At 36.4% G+C, this 21,340-nt stretch overlaps 1 protein-coding gene across 1 annotated transcript in view; it reads left to right on the plus strand.

Moving 5' to 3' along the window:
* LOC133519710 (heparan-sulfate 6-O-sulfotransferase 2) overlaps positions 1-21,340 on the plus strand; it is a 99,615-nt gene that overhangs the window by 35,034 nt on the left and 43,241 nt on the right. Inside the window, exon 3 of the mRNA XM_061853773.1 lies at positions 3,576-3,673. Within this exon, the coding sequence (XP_061709757.1) occupies positions 3,576-3,673 (98 nt within the window). The remainder of the gene's footprint in view (positions 1-3,575; positions 3,674-21,340) is intronic.

Here is a 21,340-nt window from a genome sequence, read left to right on the forward strand (position 1 = left end):
CTCCCGCCGCAATGTAAATATTTTAACATTGTGCTAGTTTCAGCAGTCGCCGACGATATTGGAGCTCGGCTTTGACTATGTTAGTTTGATTTTGAACCCGTTGAAACAGAACAGAACAGCTCGGAATTTTGCTTTATCACTAGAATGGTATTTGAAAACCTAATTTACTACGTTAAATTATTTTTTCACCTTCGCAGCGCGAACAAGCCTACTTTCGTCACTCCAGGGAGTGAGACAAAGTAGCTTTTTATTTTAGTGAAGGCCATGAATACAGGATTAAAAACTTTACTTGATGTAAAAAAAAATTACAGCACATATTGGTGCTATTTTTCCGCACTAGTGCGTAAATTAGCACATTATGTCATTATGGGTATTATGTCGAAAATTTAAAGGGTCATATGTACTGTAAAACGTGTCGATACGTACTCGTACGAGGTACGAGTACGTACGTCGGAACTCGTATCGATTTAAAACACTCCCTTCGGTCGTGTTTTAATTTATCGCCACTCGTTACGAATTTCCTATTTTTCGCACTTGTATCGTAAATAACTACGAGTATTAACCTTTTATATGTTCTCACTACTGAGGTGAAAAGTTGCACACGAGAGCAAAGTTATGTTACATCTCGTGTTTTTGAGTCTTTTGCTTACTCGGGACTCAAAATCAACACTCGCAAAACTAGCTTTCCTCTCTTGTTGCACAAATAACTATTTAATACAGTTGCTCAAAAAGTGCTACTTTACATAGCTGTTTAGCGTGTGGAAAGTTGGTTGTCGCGAACTGATGCTTTTCACTTTTCCATTTTTTTTTAAATTTATACTTGTTCTAATTCATGACTACTTATTGATGAGTGGTAATGTTAGTTTCCTTTAACATTCGTAATGTTAATGTAAGAATAATAAAAATATACATATTTCATATTTTATTACTTACCTCTTCATCATTATAACACGTTTATTTTTTAATATTGAATATTGAAAAACCGTTCTTAATAAGTTGTCTGAATGGAACGAAATAGCTGCCGAAAGGTCTGTCAAAGAAGAGGCGTGTTTTCTTAGTGCAGGCATGTTTTAAGCTTCCAAAGGCAACATTCGATATTGTTTTTATACAATTTAAATATACGATACACAAATAATCATAAATAACGATACTTAGGTAATAATATGTAGTACAATGTTTTATATTTACAATTGTTTCTGTCTTATAGAACATGCGTTAACAAAATTACTTGTTTTTTTTTTCGCAACTGTATTTAAAAACATTGTTCGATACATGTGAAACTCAAAATAATACCCATGCGGAAATGTCATTCTTCACTCGGGAATGACATTTCCGCATGGGTATTATTTCGAGCCATAGGCGAGATATCTCGGTGCTCGTGGAGTAATGACATACTTTCCGCACTAGCATCGAAATGTACTATTGCACAATTCCCTTTACTCCTATATGACACTCTCTGGCGAAATGTAAACTGGTTGAATTGTAAGTACCGTAAATGTGCACAAACGCTTAGTTATTTGTCACAAAGGTACTTAAATACATTTTACAAAATTTAAACGCAGAATTCATTTTCGGTTTACCCTTTGTATGCAGTGCAGCCGAACCTCGAAATATTTAATACCGTACTTAATGCTTGAAAGGTGCTAGTAATGCGCAAAGTTTGTTTTTGCTAGCTATTTTCGCATTATACTTTCCCTTTTTTATTTATTTCTGACTCGATTTTGGATACTTTATCTATCGCTCTTTGTTTAGTACAAGTGTACAAGTACAGAACAATTTGACATGATAAAACAATAATGTATATATTTCTATTTATACAAATTGTTTATTTTGCTTAATGGTATAACCATTGCCATCACGTTGTACATTAACCGAAAAAAAAAACAATAATATGACTCATATTTTAACTATAGTGTTCTCGTGTAAAAGCTATTGTGATTAATCTTTAAAGTCTAGGAGTATGTACCATGGATAGATGTGCACAATTTATAATCTCATGTAAGTTAATACAGTAACTTTATACATTAGTGTTTGCGTCAAATCTGGTAGTTCTGATTTTATGCAGACTTGTATATGATGTTGGCCCAATGAAAAATCCAAGTTTGTGACCTGGAGCGCCGAACGGAACTTTGTCAAAAATCAAAAAACCGCGACAATCTCGGATTTTTTCAGATTTGGGCGAATATAACTCTTAAAAGTCTAGTTTTGGTAGTATCTTTTCACGACGTTTTTAAAGTAGACTAAATTTTCTACAATACGAAACTTGAATTGTCTCTGTAGATCTAATAGTTTCGGAAATAACCCCTTTAAAAGTTTATAATCTTTTAGAATTTTAATTATTAGGGTAGTATATTTAAGGTTTCAGGCGATGCCGCTTGGAACTATTGTTCCTTACGCTTACGTCAAACAAAGATGATTTGGCCCGGTAGCGACGAAATCGTACGCCTACCGGGCCTACCTAAAGGGGGCCCCAGTTCCAGTTCTGTGCTATATTTCTTATTGCTTTTAGCAACTAGTCAACTGATATATCATTTTCGTAAATAAGTACATCATACTAGGTTAAAGTTAATAATAATAAAATCAAACTTTTAAGGGTAGGGCAAATAGGAGGTGACATTTTGTATGAACAAAAAATTACAAAACGCATGAAACAAGCATAAACGCCGACCAGCAGGAACGCCCGTTACCGCTAGCGCAAGGCGATCGTGTTATTGCTGTTAAGTGTGTTTTTTTTACACATTTGAAATCTTTGAATTTGGCCATAATTAAAGTTCTATGGAAATCGTCATGTCGTAGAAAAAAAGTCTTGTGGAAAATTTAGTCTACTTTAAAAACGCCCTGAGAAGGTAATATTGAAACAAAAAGGTCAAGTGGGAGTTCATTGTACCCGCGCACCGAGGGTTCCGTACAAACTTTGAATTAGCTCATTTAACTATAAAGGCGAAGGACTTTTGATCAGAAGTACGCTATACTAAGTATAATTGTGTACTAATTGGCGCTATGTAATGTTGGTGGCTCCACTTCTTAACTCCATCCTTGGGTCCTAATAACCAATGCTCCCAAAGGAAATCTTCTGTTCACGAAACGCCATATTTTATGAGGTACAGGGATACGTGAAGTGTTTTTCTTTAAATCTTTAATTCATTTTTGTGGGGCGTCGTAGAATGCCTTTATATAATAGATATGCGTCTTTTCAGACTCCATTAAGCTCTAAATTATATAAAATACCTCTCCATATTTACAGATTAAATCGAAGTATACTTCTCACTTCACATTATAATCTTACTCAACATTATATGCTTGTTTTCTTACGTAAATATTTCTTATTAAATTGAAGCAAACTTATCGGACTATTTCAGCACGCGCAAGCCAAAGTTTACGCCTACGTCCTCTTGCATTTATATTTAATGAATAATTATGTTTGAAATACTGGATGCGTCCTAAAACGAAATACGATATTTCCAAGCTAATTGAGTATAAGGCGATGGGTTGGCTAAATGTATAATTTATACTTATATGACAAGGACCTTATTTATTTACTCGTTCTTGAATTTAAAGTAACATTTTCTTTACAGAGGCCGTGTAACTGTCAGAGGGCGAGAAAACGATGCCATTGTTTTCGTCCGCACAGCAACGAAATATGGCTCTTTTCGAGATACTCTACAGGATGGAAGTGAGTACCTTTTGTTAAGCTCAGGACTTAATTTAAACTAATACGTCACTGACTAAGTATGCGGCACCCGAGCACAAGGTCTCTGGATTAAAAAAAATGTAAAGTGTGTATTTTGTGACGGGTCAAGCTGTGTAAATGTTACTGCAACACGTGTTACGTTGTTTGTATGCAAAGTTTCAACCCTGGAGGCGGCGGAAGCCCTAGTACCAACGTTATGTTACATCGTAGTTATTGAAAATTGTATTCGGGCAATTTTAGAAATGGGTAGCTACGAAAATAATTTAAAAATCACTCTTAGTCTGTTGTAATAAGTCCGTCGAAATTACCCGAATATACCTTACCTTTATATTTATATATTTGCTAATTGAATACATATGTGGTAAGAAGAAGTGTTGAGTACGTTTAATTACATCACCGGCGGCGCCGCCGGCGCCGACGCTCCGTCCTTGGGCTTGTCATCTGCCTGCTGTTTCGGGCATGCAAATGTGCTCAATATACTTACATAGATACCTACCCGACGAAATATTGTTCTGGGAGCATGCTAATCACCTTCGTGGCTATTGTTCTTCGCCCTTGGAAATTACTAGACTATGGTTTCTGCATACGTGGTCAGCATTAATAATCACCCACGTTTTAAATTTAAACAAGCACCTTAAATTTGGGAACGTTTAAAGTGACAGTATCGAACAAGTGTCGTAGAATTTAAAGTACACCGGTAACTATTTTAGATCAAAACTGCAAGAAACTTTATTTGTCATGGACATATTATATACGTATTTTACTATAAGATAGGCTACTAGCCCATCTTTGATTTGTGATTTGATGTGATTTTTGAAAATTATGACCTTTTCTTTCAAGTGAATACGGGTGCCTTTTAAGTCTGTACATTTGTAAACATCACTATATAATGAGAAAAACTGGATGCGTTTCGAAGCCCAGAACAGAAAAATTAAAAAGGTTATTACCTATTAGCTTATGGGATCAATTGAACAGTGTTATCGAAGTTATGACTTGGTAATGATGTAAAGTTCCGGTTACAGCCTTTTAAATCAACGACACTGTTTCGATATTGTCACTTTGAATCCATAAAACCTAAGACAATTTCGTGCTTCAAATTTGACAGTTAAACGAGATGGCGTTGTTCAGCTCCTTCTGTTCTGGATGTCAAACTTAGGGTCACATTTTTTTCTTAGTCTTACAATCTATTCTCTTTGATATTACATACTGATTATTGATACTGACTACCTGTTTTGCTTTAATAATTTGTTTTAGAAAAAAAATCCTCCACTTTAAATCCGGTTATAAATGTAGCTTATAAATATTTCTTAAAAACGGATAGATCGACAACACATTCACTAACTTCCGCTATGTAGTTTTTATTTTTACGTCATGGTGGAACACACGACACAAACATACCTATATTTTTTTTCTTATATACATACATACCTGCACTGCCAAAACCAACCAAAACCATAACGCCTCCCGTAGTCGGAAAAAACTGGGACCTGTCTGAAAATTTTATCCTTTAGATTCTGATGCCTAAAATGAAAATATCCTTCCTAAAAAAATTCATACGCGCTGGAAAAAAAACCATCCCTTTACTGTTGGAAATCAGTGTGCAAAGCTGTATTTTATTTTCTATTGTGTAAAGTAATTTGATGCTGGTTTGTTTATTCAAGTAAGCTGGTAAAATTGATGATTTTGAATGATACATAATATATGATATTTTATAGCATTAGTTTGGATTAGGTATCTAATGTTTACAGCTAGTATTTTCCTCACTGCAGTGACGCGAAAAATGTTTTGTTACACTCAGCTGCAATATTAGTTTGCCCTTCGGGCCTTTACCCAACCCACAACATACAACTTTGAGTCGAGGGCCCGAAAGGATGTAATAATAAATTATAATATTGTAAGCACCAGCAGTTGCGGCTTGCTCATTTTCTATGATTGTATCAGTCCGTTAAGACTAATCGTCTCATTGCTATGCTGAGTTGATATATCATAAATTACTTCACATAATGCGAGCCTACCAAATGTAACTATTCCGGTGGTCTCTCATTAGAATTTGGATTTTTTATTATTTTTGAATTTTTATTGTCTACCTCTTACAATATGTATGCATTGGTCAAAAATTAAATTAAATTTCCGCCTAGAGCATGTCGGGCCATGCTCAGTGTAGGGTTCCGTGTTCCGTAGTTACCCTTCTATCACAATAGGCTGAATGGGGGCAATTAGTAAGTATTTATGTACATAACAAGCAAAAAGGACTGCTTACTTTCAAAGTGCTTTGAACTTCGTTTTACTAAGAAGGGAAGACTTTTTGCAATAACTCATAAACGACTTAACTGATCATGAAACCTATAGAGTTTTCATTAAAAATACATATTTAGCTTTCGTTCGCGATTTTTTTTGTCATATTTTTTGGAGTAAAAAAAGAGTTCAAAAGTTTAGGAGAGGGTTTCTTTCGGAGCGATTATTTCCAAAAATATTCGCTTATCAAAATTGGTATATGGAGATCTCTATTCGTTTATTAAGACCTACCGACCAACGATAGCCGACACCATGAGTTTAAAAAATAATTAAAATTAAGTAAAAAAATTGTAGGGAAATTAGGACGATACCCTAAGCATTTTTTTTTCAACTTTTTATTTCACCATTTTGTTGCCATGCTTTATTTACATACGTAATGCATTGCCAAATTGTAGCTTTCTAGCACTAACGCCCACGGAGCAAAGCCGCGGACGGGCAGACAGACGGACATTGCGAAACTAAAAGGGTTCCTATTTGACTATTACGGAACCCTAAAAAGAGCGCTTCACTAATTACTTTAGATTGTTAAAATTTTTGTGAGTGTGTTATATACTTACAGTGGCAGATTTTCTTTTGTCGCAGTAAGAGTCAATATCTGATGATCCATCCTAAATCGACTGGAATACTCACATGTTATAGCTACTTAAGGTAACTTCATTTGGTCCGACAATTTGGACATGTCCCTTAATTACCTACGCGCACCGTCTCTTGCACCGGCTCTCGGTCATGGAAAACATTACCTAATATTGCAAAAGTATGTACCTACATATTTGTCACGGTAAGGTACCTAATAATTCTAGTTTTACATTTGTATTATGTAGGTATCTTTTGTCATGATTAGTTTATGCGACCGATGGACCCACCAGTTGAAAGTTGAATATTATTATAGTACTTTGGACGACTATGAATAATTGAATATGTATGTATGTGTGTCTGTATATGTGTACTACCAACACTGGCCAGTGTTGGCCGAAACGTTAATGCAAAAAAAAGTATTGGCCATTAACCATTATAAATTGAACCGTAAACAGTAACCGTCCGTTAAGGTTACGGTTTAATTTATAATGGTTAATGCCAATCAACGTTCGGCCAACACTGCTACCGGTATAGACGAAAGTTGGTTGGCTACTTAGGTGAGGAGCTTAGGGTCGTATTACAGAAGAGCTTAGCTCGGTGCACATGACACACTCGCTAACGCACGCACGTGGGGCACTCATCAGAATGTTTTGGTGAAATGGGGTTTTATCAAAAGTTTTGAAGTATCGTTTCCTTGTTACCTACATAAACATAAATATAAAGCTTTAAAAAAAGTATTTTTGGCTTTTCTAAAGTAGTTCGGCTTATTCAATTAAAAGCAGCTGAAAAGTATTTTTAGGAAAGCATCTAATTAAGCAAGCATGCTAAGCTAAACCCATTCAGCAAAATGTTTGTTTGAGGAAATAAAATGAAGTCGACATGTAGATTATAAAATAATGATGTAAGGACCCAAAACTTAAACGGTGTGCTGCTCAGGGAATCTAGTCGTTTTCATCGAGTAGCAGCAATTTGGCTGCGTGGTGCTCACATGCTTAAATACAATACAACAGCATTTTTTAGTATGCCACTTAGCATTGAATCTGCTTTGCAATAATGATTGCTTAACTTGAATCTTTAACTTATACTACGGACATTATTTTAGTTATCTAGATAAATAAACGAATCTAAAATGCTATGTAAATCGGCCTGAGTCCACCGAGTCTTATATAAGACTAAGTAACGAAACTTATCGATAAGTTTACTGTGTTTTTCTGTTCCTGGAAGAGGCCAAGCATAACGCGCGAGATAACGCGAGATAATTTACCTACGTATTAATTTGGGAAGGCCAGCGGCGGACCTCCCAAGTCGCGCGGACATCGGCGAGTGCTTACCCCCTTCCCACTAATCGACTACTTGGCCCTCTTTAAGCGAGATTAGCTTGATTGTGTTAAGAATCCCTTCATTGAAACACCTTACACGTTAACATTATACGCATTCAGTGGGTTATAAAAGGACCCCATTATTAACCACTAAATTAATTATAACAATATATTACTAGTAGCTCTGTAAAAGCTGTAAGATTCGCGATAAGATTTACAAAATGTAAAAACAAAAAAGACTTAGTTGAGTCATTATCATAGCGTACTCACAATGGTTTTTAGTGCCATAAACCTTACACCATTTTAAACATTTTCCAAAAAAACTAAACGACAGAAAAATTCGGTACTACTGAACACGTTCACAAAACTTTATGAGATTCGAATTGCGAATTGCGACCTGTACAGGAGAACATCCAGACATACATACGAAAGCAGTTTGCCCGTGTCAAAACGAAGACTTTCGCTAACGCTTCGGTCAATAAACGGTAGCGCATTAGTACCTTTCCTGTGTTTAAGTAAAAGTTATTTAGTTTATTTTTTGGGCGTCCTTTATTTCTAGTGATTTTTTTTGCACATTTGAACCTAATGTGTATTTAAATCTGCTTATTATCATAAAACAACAGTGGGAAATGGAACGGAACGAACATTGGAATTCCAATGAAAATAGCAATACCAGCTAGACCAGTGAAATAATGACCACCAATATTGTCAACATCTGGAATTTATTAGATTACTACTGGTGGGCCTGCTACTGCATTCGTTTTGTAGGTGTGGTTCAAGTAAAAAAAAGATAGAGTGATTCGGAGATATGTGAACAACTAATAATGAGGCGTAATATATATGCACTGTACATATAGGTAAGTCATAGTATTAATTGTGTACCTTATTATCGCAATCGATGGTAGTTTCAACGAGATACTACCCATCTAAGTCCGATCCATCACGCTCCAGTGATAAGCCTGCTCGGTTATCGGCCGCCGACTATCATAAATTAGCTCAAATTATCTATCCTGAATCCTGATTCAACTTTAAGCGCAAAGAGAAATCGTTATTGTAGTAATTTATTATCTTAAATGAGACTCAATGTAAAAATCCGAGCTATATTGGGATATCTGATTGCGGGTTCATTGTTATCAGAAAACCATATAACTACATAGTTATATATATCAATAGTAATAGTACGATACAAGTGCAGAAAATAGGAAATTCGCAACGAGTGGTCATAAATTAAAACACGACCAAATAGGAGTGTTTTAAATCGCCACGAGTTGCGATTTACCTATTCGCACGAGTATCGTATAACGTTTTACATGCATGCGTGCGGGAAAGTAGCACCATATGTACTGTAATGGTACAGTTCGATGCTAGTGCGGAAAGTATGTCATTACTTTAGGAGCACCGCGATATCTTGCCACGAGCCGTAGGCTAGAATAATGGAGAAAAAAGTTTAGAGTTAAATAATGTGATTGCAAAAACAGATTTTAGGTCTTAAATGGGGTTCAAACAATAGTGACAGTAATCAAATGTGATACCTACAATTTCTGGGATCCCCGTTTGCGTGTCTTAAAATTGGAGCTTCAGGGACCACAGGGATCAGAGGGCCTACCCCGAAATATGCAAATTGCGGGGATCTTTCTATTTTACTCTCACTAAGACGTAATTAGAGTGATAGCGAAAAATGCTCGCAATTGACGAATTTCAATTTTCGCGTTTATATTAGCCCAGACGGCATAAGAAAAAGTATGCGACTTTCCTTTTTTATCTGAAGCTATGGATTTATTATAAATATTCCGTATGGCGAAGTGAGAGCTTATTAAATTTCACATCAAAAAGGTTTACAACACTATGTCCCTAAAACGAAGCCATCTCTAGAAATATGGCTTATCCATAATTGTATGGATCTACTGATGTCGTTTTAGGGTTCCGTAGTCAACTAGGAACCCTTATAGTTTCGCCATGTCCGTCTGTCTGTCTGTCCGAGGCTTTGCTCCGTGGTCGTTAGTGCTAGAAAGCTGAAATTTAAACCAACTTTTATTCACCATCCGATTTTACCCCTTTATGGCAAAACACTCGTTACCCTAAAAAAAGTATGTTTCATCTTTACACATGTACAAAACTAAAACCTTTATATATTGAAGATTACCAAAATTCAGGCTGAATCTACGGTTATTATTTAACGATTTGCTCCGTACTTCATGAATCTGACACGATCTAGAAAAAAAAATCGCGAGTTCTCTCAATTGGTCCCAAAATTGTCCGGCATAATCCCAACATACCTTACCCAGATTGTCATTGCGATACGTTCTTCAATAAGATGGCACAAGTGTTGCCCCATCGTACTACTACTACTATTTTTTTTTTTTTTATACTACGTCGGTGGCAAACAAGCATACGGCCTGCCTGATGGTAAGCAGTCTCCGTAGCCTATGTACACCTGCAACTCCAGAGGAGTTACATGGAGTTACTATTTAGATTGTAGGTTAACCATACCTACTTACAAAATTTCACAACACACCATGATCACATCCAACTTATTGTCACGGATAGGTACGACGACCGAAGCAAGGACATCATTCTTTTTTGTAGTCTTTATCTGAATTAATTAATAGATACAGTATAATATAATAAATAAATAATCAATATAAATAAATATTATAGGACATTATTACTCAAATTGATAAGTACCACAGTAAGCTCAATAAGGCTTGTGTTGAGGGTACTTAGACGACGATATATATAATATATAAATATTTATAAATACTTAAATACACAGAAAACACCCATGACTCGGCAACAAATATCCATGCTCATCACACGAATATATGCCCTTACCAGGATTTGAACCCGGGACCATCAGCTTCGTAGGCAGGGTCACTACCCACTAGGCCAAACTGGTGGTCAAAATAATAATTAAAAACAATATTATGTGATCACATCAAAAACAACTTATGTCGGGCAGCGCAGGATGTATTCCGGCCGGCTCGCCGGCAATGTCAACGGAACGGGGCGCAATGAGCGGGCGCTCGCGTCTCGCATCTGTGTGCGCGCACTCACACTTAGGTAGCTCTCGCTCCCGCCCACAGCAGCGCGACAGAAACATAGCTTCAAAAATTTGAGATTTGAAAAGTTGCTCAGCTAGGAATTGCTCTTAAGTGAATATATTCGGAGATAATCGCTCCGAAAGAAAAAAAAATGTGTCCCCCCCTCTAACATTTGAACCATAGGTCAAAAAAATCAAAAAAAATCGTGGAAGTAGAGGTTTAAAGACATTAAATGAAAACTGTAGCGGACATGATCAGTTTAGCTGTTTTTGAGTTATCGCAAAAGGTTTCCCCTTCATAGTAAAAACACGTACTATGCACAGTTCATTACTTGGTTAATAATCTGATTTAAAAATATGATTTAATATTCGGTGTCCTCTCAAAGCGCTGTATTTATTTTTCTTTAATAAAACAAGTGTAAACAGGTTGTGTAAGGCAAGTGGAATCTACCGATATGTCGTGAGAGTCAGAATGGCGGGTGTACCTAAATAAAAATAAATGAAAAGCATACCATATTTTTGTACCTAATTTGTACACAACCCAACAAACATTATACCGTCAGTTACAGGCTTCTTTAAAACTTTAATCTTTTGAACGGCGTTATAATAATCTCAGTTATAGCTTGGAACGTTATAGAGGAGTTAAGAAATAAATTCCACTCCAACAGTGGTTCTAGAGCTACAATGGATGATGTTATGCAGAATTGAGAGTAATAATAGTGTTAATTACAGCTACTGGAGTCAAGCTTTATAGCTTTAACCTGTTTGTAACACTTAAATCTTTACAACAGCGCCCGCTGACACTTACTGATGTTTATTGTTACTTAATGGTTACTGTGAAGTATCTTATATATCTTTAGGTGTTGTGATAACTTTAAGCTGCAGGCATGGGTTGCATAAAAGAGTTAGTCAAGTGTGTCGTAACACCAGATACTAAAAGCGTTGCATAACTCTCTTATGAAGTTTCAAGCTTTAACGTAAGTTTTGCTTATGCTAATTGTGTTAGCCGAGTACCTTTTTGAAGGCTTTCTACAGGCAATGGTGTAATGATTAATTCTATCAGGTTTAAAAATGCTTAGCCGGTTGTATTGTCTTCTATATAGTTAAACGCTTTGTTTGAGTCTATTATTACACTCTTATGTATACTAAAGACTGCACAATACTCTCGACTAAAGATGCTGTATCTCAAAAAGTGTAAATGATGCGTTAAGGGAGAGCTAAAGCTGTAATAGCAAGTTCGCCATTGTTTTAGTAAAGTAACCTAAAAATGTACTTGTTTGATCAATATTTATGTACAAAATACTCCATTAATAATTTTTATTTTATCATTCTATCGATGCCACGTAACTTTACTTGCCAATGGCCGACAAAAAGAACAAGTTGCTGATAAAACTTTAAGGCGTCTATTTTATTAAGCATAAGTTTTACTTTAAATCTTTAATTAATCCGGAGCGCGTTAAAATTAAGATGGAAAACATGGTATACACTTACCGTAAAATCGCAGGCGCAGCACTTTTTCACTTTTCACACGATAAAACTTCTTCTTCCTAATAAAAACTTGCGAGCAGATCGCCATTAAATGTTGCTGTGATAAGTTTTATTTTCTTTGTATCATTTATTTTATAAGTTTGATCGTTTTGGATTTCTTTGAAGCTAATACATAAAAACAGTACAAAAAGAGTTCTCAAAAAGCGGTCACATATTTAATTGAGAATGTTTTAGATATCTAGTACGCGTTAAATCGTTAACCCACTCTCTCTTATAGGTTTAACAAGTTTAAAATTCTTAACTGAGGGTTGTCTCACACCTATTGTGTTAGCTAATGATTCTATGAGAACGTAGAACCGGCTAAAGTAATAGCTGAGGGTGAATTAACTCCCTTCTAAGTACTTCTAACCCTTAAGTAACACTGTTGTATAGGCTTCCTGACACCTTTACCTGTAAAAAGTGGGGCCTGATTCGTGGTTATAAGGGTGGTATAGAGTCCTCTACCAACCTACTACAGGTATTCTTAACACTCTTAATTCTCAAATGAGAGCATTATAACAGTAATATGTAGGCTATTTTGACGCTGTCATGTTAGTTGGGAAAGTTATCATCAAAAAACAGTACACCCGCCATCCATACAGTCAGAATGGCGGGTGTACTTTATTACGCCAATTTATTACGCAAGGTGAGGTACAATTTTTTTAAAGGGGGCACTAAATAGTACAAATTAGGTACAAAAATATGGTATGGTTTTCATTTAATTTTATTTAGGTACACCCGCCATTCTGACTCTCACGATATGTTATTTTAAAAAATCTGTCCAGTACCCTAAGCTACAAGGTGTACTGAATCATCAGTCCTTAAACCCGTAACTCTACTTTCTGGTTAAGTCGCAGTCATGTAAAATGTAGATATTGGGGTAGATCATGTTCAAATGTATAGTTAAAAATGGATGGCTAAGTCTGGGTTCAGCAAGTACTTTCTATAACAAGATTTATGTTTCCAGCAAAGGTATCTAGGACTATTTTGTGTAGAATTTAATAAGTTTTAATATTGCCTTACACCATATTTTCATAGAGAACGTAGATTTAGAAGTAAAACGCGAATTTCTCCAAGACGGTACACATTTTCCAAGATCGCTGCGATTCCTCGAGGTCCCCAAATGTCAAATGGTGTGGGCATGAAAAAGGGGCCTTTAATTTATATACATACCAAATTTCAGGACTGTTCTAGAGATTTCGAGGTTGGTCCTCCAGAGATTCCGATTGTGCTATAGCTCGCTGAGGCCCTGGCAGATAATGGCAATGAGAATGAACAGTGACTACACACATATTTAGGCGCTATTCTTCATGAAAACCTGTATGGCGCGACGACTGTCACGTCTCGCTAAATATCCCTCCATAAAATATGAAACGTAGAAAATTATTAATCGCTAAGTGCCGGTAAATTATCTTCAATGAAATGAAATATTTCAAAAACGAAAGTACAAAATGAATTTGATGTTTTTTCCAAGTTTTAAAATTTCTTCGTACTGAAATAACTATTTTCATTTATCTGACAGTGTCATTTCATATATTGTTTCAAAAACGACATATATGCTCTATCGTATTCTGATCGCGGTTTAATAATAACGTTGGTTTAACTATTTGAAATAGATATCAATCTAATTTAATCACTCCATCCTGTATCGTCCTGATGAAGCAATGATCCAATATAAATATATATCTAGAGTAGGTACCTACGTGTATCTATAAATGTCAGGCTTGGCAACGAAGGACAGTACTGAATACTTACAGAACTCACCCCTGGGTCCTGAATTTAAGCATTGTACCATGTGCTCCAGTTATAAAACCACGCTTCATAATAAACATACAAAACTTTATTGTTAGAAAACCATTATGTCATAAAAAATATATAGGTTATAGGTATTTAAATTACACTAAAAACTTACATACAGGCTACTGCTAAAATCTCTCCTCTCCATCTTCTGTAGTCGGGTAAAATTAGCAAGTGATATGGTCGTTGACGAAGTATTTTGTCACTTGTCACAGTACAAATCACTTTGGTTGGGGGCATAATTCAGTGGCCAAGTCCTTATTTAGTTAGATATCTAGAAATGTCGCGGTCATCAATCGGGCGTTGACTTGGAGTCCGATGCTGTCGGTAGTAAATACTTGGCCAACCCGCGGTGCATTCTCGTCTATAAATTTCGTATATATTATTATACGTAGGGAGGTATATATTTAACGAATTGTATCATTTAATTTCGGTAGCTAAGAAACAAGAAAGTAAATCAGCACATTAGGTACACACTTGAACTTTCATAAAAGTACGATGACTGACACTCATACCTACTACCAAAATGTAACGTGGGACGCTCTTGGGCATGACGGGTACCTATCCTCGTCAGCAAATATCTGCTTTTACGAGGGTACGACACTAACAAACTTAATTTAGAATTTAATCTATTAAGCAAAATGAACACTAATATCATCTACACATACTATCACTTCAACCCAATCTCAAATTATAATATTAAACACACCATACTTACCAGAAACGGGTTCATTCTTTAAACAAGTTCGTATTTATCATGCCAGTGGTTTTAATCTTGTCGGTCGTTTGTTTAATATCTAGTAGATTAAGGGACATCAGTCAGAACTAATTGTCTTTGTTTCAATTAATGTCATGCCTGCTTGATGGTAACAAAGCGGATAATACCCGTGGAGTTTCGTGGCATCAGTGGCATCACAATGATTTAAGTCCCTGTATCGCACGGAGCGCGGGCACCAACGCTGTCGACGCTCAACAATAAATTAACGACAATTGCACTAATTGTGCAGCTAATGACTCCGCTCACACGCGCTTTGTCTAGCTTCACTGCCTAACTACTTAAGTAGTCACTTCAAACTGCTCTAGCGTCAACGTTTGCATTCATTGCTACGTCGGGCATTTATTCATAACACAATACAATCCGGGGTAATTTTTCATAATACACGAAAATTCGCAAGCGTATTGCTGCTCTTATTGCGGTTTGCGTCCTGAATATTGTATGACAGCTAGTATTAAATGTAATGGCTCTTCCGGGTGGTACCAACAAATCAATAAAATTGTATTGTAGCTTTATAATGGTATGTATATACGTAATAGATCCCCATCTAAGCTGCTCCCTCGCATGCGGATGAAATAAGCGAGTGTAGGTGTCGGCTAGGTATGGATGTATCGGCCGAGATTCGGCGGCGCGGCGACGGCGTCGCGAAGGTGCCCGACACTGAAATTGCTTTCGCCTATAGAGCTCGCGTGAGGCGCGCCGCCAATCTACGACCGATATAAATCTACCGGCCTGCCGAGTTTCCAATACATTGCTAACTATAAGGATTCCTTCAGTTTTATCCCTTTACAGGGTTCCACAGTTTACCAAGGATTACAAATTGCGAAAATTGCTCATAAAAAAGTATAAATAGGCCTTTTAGAAGGATGCTGTGAATACGATGAAATGTAATAACAATGATTGGCAATTTTGCATTGGGACCAACTACCTACTTACTAAAAAAACCGGACAAGTGCGAGTCGGACTCGCCCAACGAGGGTTCCATACCAATTTAACTTATTTATGGAACGAAGTTTCTTACCGCACGGTAGGGACTTTCCAGATGGGAACTAGGCGAAAAAAAAGTGTAAAAGTTTTCCGTTACGACCTTTTCTTAACTTCGTTCCAACCGATCCAACCGCGTGTTTCACGACACTCACGCTTTTTTTTTAAGATAGGTAATTTATTTATTTTTAAATTTGTGACATTATCTATGTATTACACCGCACTGCGTTAGCGCGGCGTTGTTTATGATAATTAAGCGTAAGCGCCACCGACAATAAGGTCCCATTTCATAGATAATGTCACATTCTTCTATGTACTTGTAGTATAAGACGAATAGTACTTGCCAAATTTCATAGTTCTAGGTCAACGGGGTATGCCTTGTGTTTTTTTTTACCAGGACGGTGGCAAACAAGCATACGGCCCACCCATTTCCTTGAGAGTCTTGAAATAGGTATAGGTTTTGTGCCATAAACGGCCGTATCTTTTTTTACGTTGATTTAGAAGTTTAATATTTTTACAGCTTTAATAAGGGACTGTAGATAGTATATGGTTTTAATTTCAACATTTTCAATTCGATACCTACCTCCACGCGTTCCCGAGATAAAGGGTCTTGACAGACAGACGGACGGACGGACAACAAAGTGATTCTATAAGGGTACAGTTTTTTTCTTTTGAGGTACGGAACCCTAAAAATTAGACGTTCATGTCAGTTATATACAATTCTATTTTGCAATACGTGCAACATTGACATACAGGTATACTTTGTGGTATTTTTACATCACATACATAATATTAAAAACATGATCATATGTTAAAATGGCAGGAGTGCACGGCACGCGGATGTGTCGTGTGTCTTCCATTGAGACCCATCTCAATTCAACTGATTGTGCCCGCCGCCGCCGCTTAAGGTCAGGAGTGGCAGCATGGTTCTATTTTTATCAGTTGTCACTATGCCCGTCACTTTCGCGCTTACATACTTGTTACAACGTGACAGGCATGGTGACAAATGATAAAGATCCGACCATCTTAGCCCTACTGGTCTCAAAGCGACGCTTTAATTTCTCCGTCTACGATCGCACTAAATCACTATCTCGTTGCTTCTGTTTCGATACCATGTGATACCAGCGTTCGGTTATCAAACCCATTTGTTTTGAGATAAATCAAATCAAAGTACTTACTTAACCTTTTTTATTGACAATGTACTAATAATGAAGAATATATATAATATCTGTGGTCTCGCGTACTTTTACAGCTTCCAAATAAAAACAAAGCAGTGCATTTATTTAGGTTTTTTTTGATTTTCTAGCGCTCGATTTCATCACTCGAAAATCTGTGGAAAACGTAGATTTGATACTTAAAGCATTTAGCCAACCGGAGTCGCCTTTAAGATCTTACCCCCTCTGTCGAAAACCTCGGCCAATAGTAATACTCACGTGGTACTTATTGTATGGCCTGACGATTATATAACCGTTACATACGAATATATTACCACATATTTGACGTGCCCCTCCCGCGCATAAATCGGCAGACTGTTTTGTACAGAAAATTAAACATACGACGTCTCCAGCTAGTTAAATGTCTTAAGATTTATCATTTTTGAAATACGATCAATAGGAATATAGAATCTATACGAGTAAGTATAGTGGTAGTAGTGGCCACTCGTTTTCAATTCTATTAGTAGAAGTTAAACGCCTGTACCCCTAGTGTAAATAAATTCGATTTCGAAACGTGACGTACGCGTTTGCGTTTAGTCTCATTTTGTATTGGATTTAGAAAGAGCGCGCCAAGCGGGACGTTTTGGAAACTCAAAATCCTATACAAAATGAGACTTAACGCAAACGCGTTCGTCACGTTATGATGTCGATCAAATTTACACTAGGGGTACTGGTAGTGGAAGTATATTCGAGCACGCGAAATCGAGCGCTCGTAATTCAAAAATCGGTCCCCTGACCTCTAACGGCTATCAACCACTCTTAAAAGTACTTCTTAATTGCGGTGCATCCCAGCTGAGCTTTCACCCATTTGAGCTTTCCCCCCTTACGAAAGCTAGACATAATTATGGACAGATATAGTATTTCTCTTTAATCGATTTTGATCGACAGAATCAATGCGACTAAGAACTGTTGTTATTGCGAAACTTACTTGAAAATATAAAAAATACTAGCTCGTTCCAAAGGATGGCTATGCTGCAAATATGTATTTTAAGTGGATGTATAAAATATGTATTTTTATCGCGTCTTCGAACTGCTTGGTCATCGGAAAAGTAATTTAATATGTTATGATAGGAAGTAATAATCATTTATTACCCGATTTAAGCGAACTCAAATTAAGTTTTAACTGCATTATTACAAGTCAAAATCACAGTCAAAACTATAGTTCTTAGATTGCGAGAGGCTAAATATATTTCTGCACACAAACGTCAAAGCCGTCGAAATGAATTTAACAGGAGGGGAAATTTAAAAAACAAATGAAAAGTGTTTCGTATAAGTACAATAGACATGAAAAATTGTTGGACGCAATTTACGTAACCCGGAACAGAACAAAAGAGGGTAGGTACCAACCTATGGGTGGAGCGCGAAGTACGGCGATGGCAGTGGGCTAATTGTTTTGGTTCCCGCACAGACGCACGGCTTGCAGACACATGTTCGTGATAGTTCGTGTACAAACATCCCGCGTCCCGTTCGTAGGGCTGGCTCCTACTTGAATATCTACACTGGTTGCAGATGCATATAGAAAGTTGTAGCAAAGAAACAATAAATCAATAAACCTTTAATTGAATTACGAAACCTTTAATTATACTCGTAGTCTCATGAGTTGTTGATCGCGTCGTCACACATACTGTGTTATACTCGTACCTCAAGTTGTTATTACATATTTCCTATACAATTTCAAACCACGTCTTAATGTTACTTATTAGCGTGGTCCAACTCTAGCAGAATAGGATACCATAGAACATAATCCGATCTCATAGGCAGTCAGAGGTTGTTAATTAAAAGTGCCGCAGGTTCAGCCAGCTGTTTTTGAAAAATTGTAGCGGTTTTGTACGCTTTCCAAAAAACATGAATAGCAATCTTGAGGAATTTCGATTCGAAATCAGACTAAACAACTTTTACATAGGTTATAACGCACAATATAAAATTGCTTACAACTTTTGCACAATAGCTAAAAATATGAAAATTACCTTTAAAAATGCGCAATTTTATTTTTGTTTGAACTTAAAGTGCTTTTTTGCTGGCCATAGGTATTGGCTGGCTGGTAGGAATTGATTGTGGTATTTTTTAACACACTGATATTTTAACTTCACGTGTAAGCTAATAAGTAACTAACAATCTTGCAAGTCGATTGAACGTTATATAGGTCATTCATTATATAGGACATATGACAATAGGTACCTACCTACAATAATTTGATATCATCGAGCCGATCGGATGATGGAGCCAGAAGATAGTGGAACTCTTCCTTGCCACCTAGTAGACCCCACGAGATTGGTCTCATATGATTCGTTATAAATATTTCAATAATTTTTCACAATACACATGATTTTAAAAAAAAGCGGCCAAGTGTGAGTCGGACTCGCCCATGAAGGGTTCCTTACCATTTATGACGTACTAAAAAAAACTACTTACTAGATCTCATTCAAACCAATTTTCGGTGGAAGTTTGCATGATAATGTATATCATATATTAAAAAAAAAAAGATATACGAAACCTCAATATCATTTTTAAAGACCTATCCATAGATACCCCACACGTATGGGTCTGATGAAAAAAAATTTTTTTTTTTTTAATATTATGACGTATTAAAAAAAACTACTTACTAGATCTCGTTCAAACCAATTTTCGGTGGAAGTTTGCATGGTAATGTACATCATATATTTTTTTAGGTTTATCATTCTCTTATTTTAGAAGTTACAGGGGGGGGGGGGGGGGACACATTTTACCACTTTGGAAGTGTCTCTCGCGCAAACTATTCAGTTTAGAAAAAAATGATATCAGAAACCTCAATATCATTTTTGAATACCTATCCATAGATACCCCACACGTATGTGTTTGATGAAAAAAATTTTTTAAGTATGGGGAACCCCCAAAATTTATCTTTTTTTTTTTCTATTTTTGTGTGAAAATCTTAATGCGGTTCATATAATACATCTACTTACCAAGTTTGAACAGTATAGTTCTTATAGTTTCGGAAAAAAGTGGCTGTGACATAAACGGACAGACAGACGGACATGACGAATCTATAAGGGTTCCGTTTTTTGTCATTTGGCTACGGAACCCTAAAAATATGATAGGTATCATGTGTAATATGTGTAGAAAAGAGCTAAAATATACGTGCCGATTGTAAAGTACGCATGGGGCATAAGGACGAAAATGAGGATGAATTAGATTCAATGTCATACTCGTAGTTGTAGGAGTTGATTAATCTTTTAATAACTTCTATTCTCCGTGTGTAGCCGAATCGACGCTAAGCAACCCTGCGTGCTCGACCTTCGTCGGGTAACATTAGTTTTTTATTTGATTTAAAGTAAGCACACGCATAGAGTGTGAGTGCCGGTGGCTCGTGGAGATGACGCAGAATGTGCGCCCCATGCTGATATCGTTCGGCCACTGCTGGAATAGTTATTTGTACAACAAGAGAGCAAAGTTTGATATTTCTTCGAGCGCTTGTTTTGAGTCCCGTGCAAGCGAAAGATTCTATAATAGATTCACGAGCGTAATCCGTCTTCAACACTATTTCACTCATGTTTTCTGAAGGTATTCTAACAATTAACTTTAATCACCGCAATTAAACAAAACGAAAGAAATTTCAATAAAATAATACGAAAATAATGATATACGAACATCAATTGACAGTAAAATCGACAACTTTTTTTTTGTAAAAGAAAAACTTTGTAAGATCCGGTCCGAATTGCGGATACTACTATTTGTCAACTATAGTAGAGATCGTTAAAAGTAGTTAAGTAGAATTATTTCCTGCGTAACAGTTGCGTAAATTTGTATAAGTTCATTGTTTTGATTGTGTTACAAAATACGTAAAATATGGTGTTTTTATTAAATTGTAAACTTTTAATTTATTAATTAATTATTACGAATGAAGACTCGTAGGCTGTTTTGGAACGATGCGGTCTGACCTATTTCAGGGGTCTATTATAAACCGTAAATATACCGTTGAATTACGTATGCACTTTTTTGTCTCTTTCTTTTTGCTAATGACGTGAAAGGGACAAAGACAATAGAATCCAAAAACTTCGAACTTCTATTAGGCCCCGCACGTTGAAATGACATTCGAATATAAAGGTCACTTGAATGTTATTTTGTCTCACTCAGTGAGCAAAA

The sequence above is a fragment of the Cydia pomonella genome, chromosome 1, assembly GCF_033807575.1.
Source record: "Cydia pomonella isolate Wapato2018A chromosome 1, ilCydPomo1, whole genome shotgun sequence".
In the NCBI taxonomy this organism is placed as follows: Eukaryota; Metazoa; Arthropoda; class Insecta; order Lepidoptera; family Tortricidae; genus Cydia; species Cydia pomonella.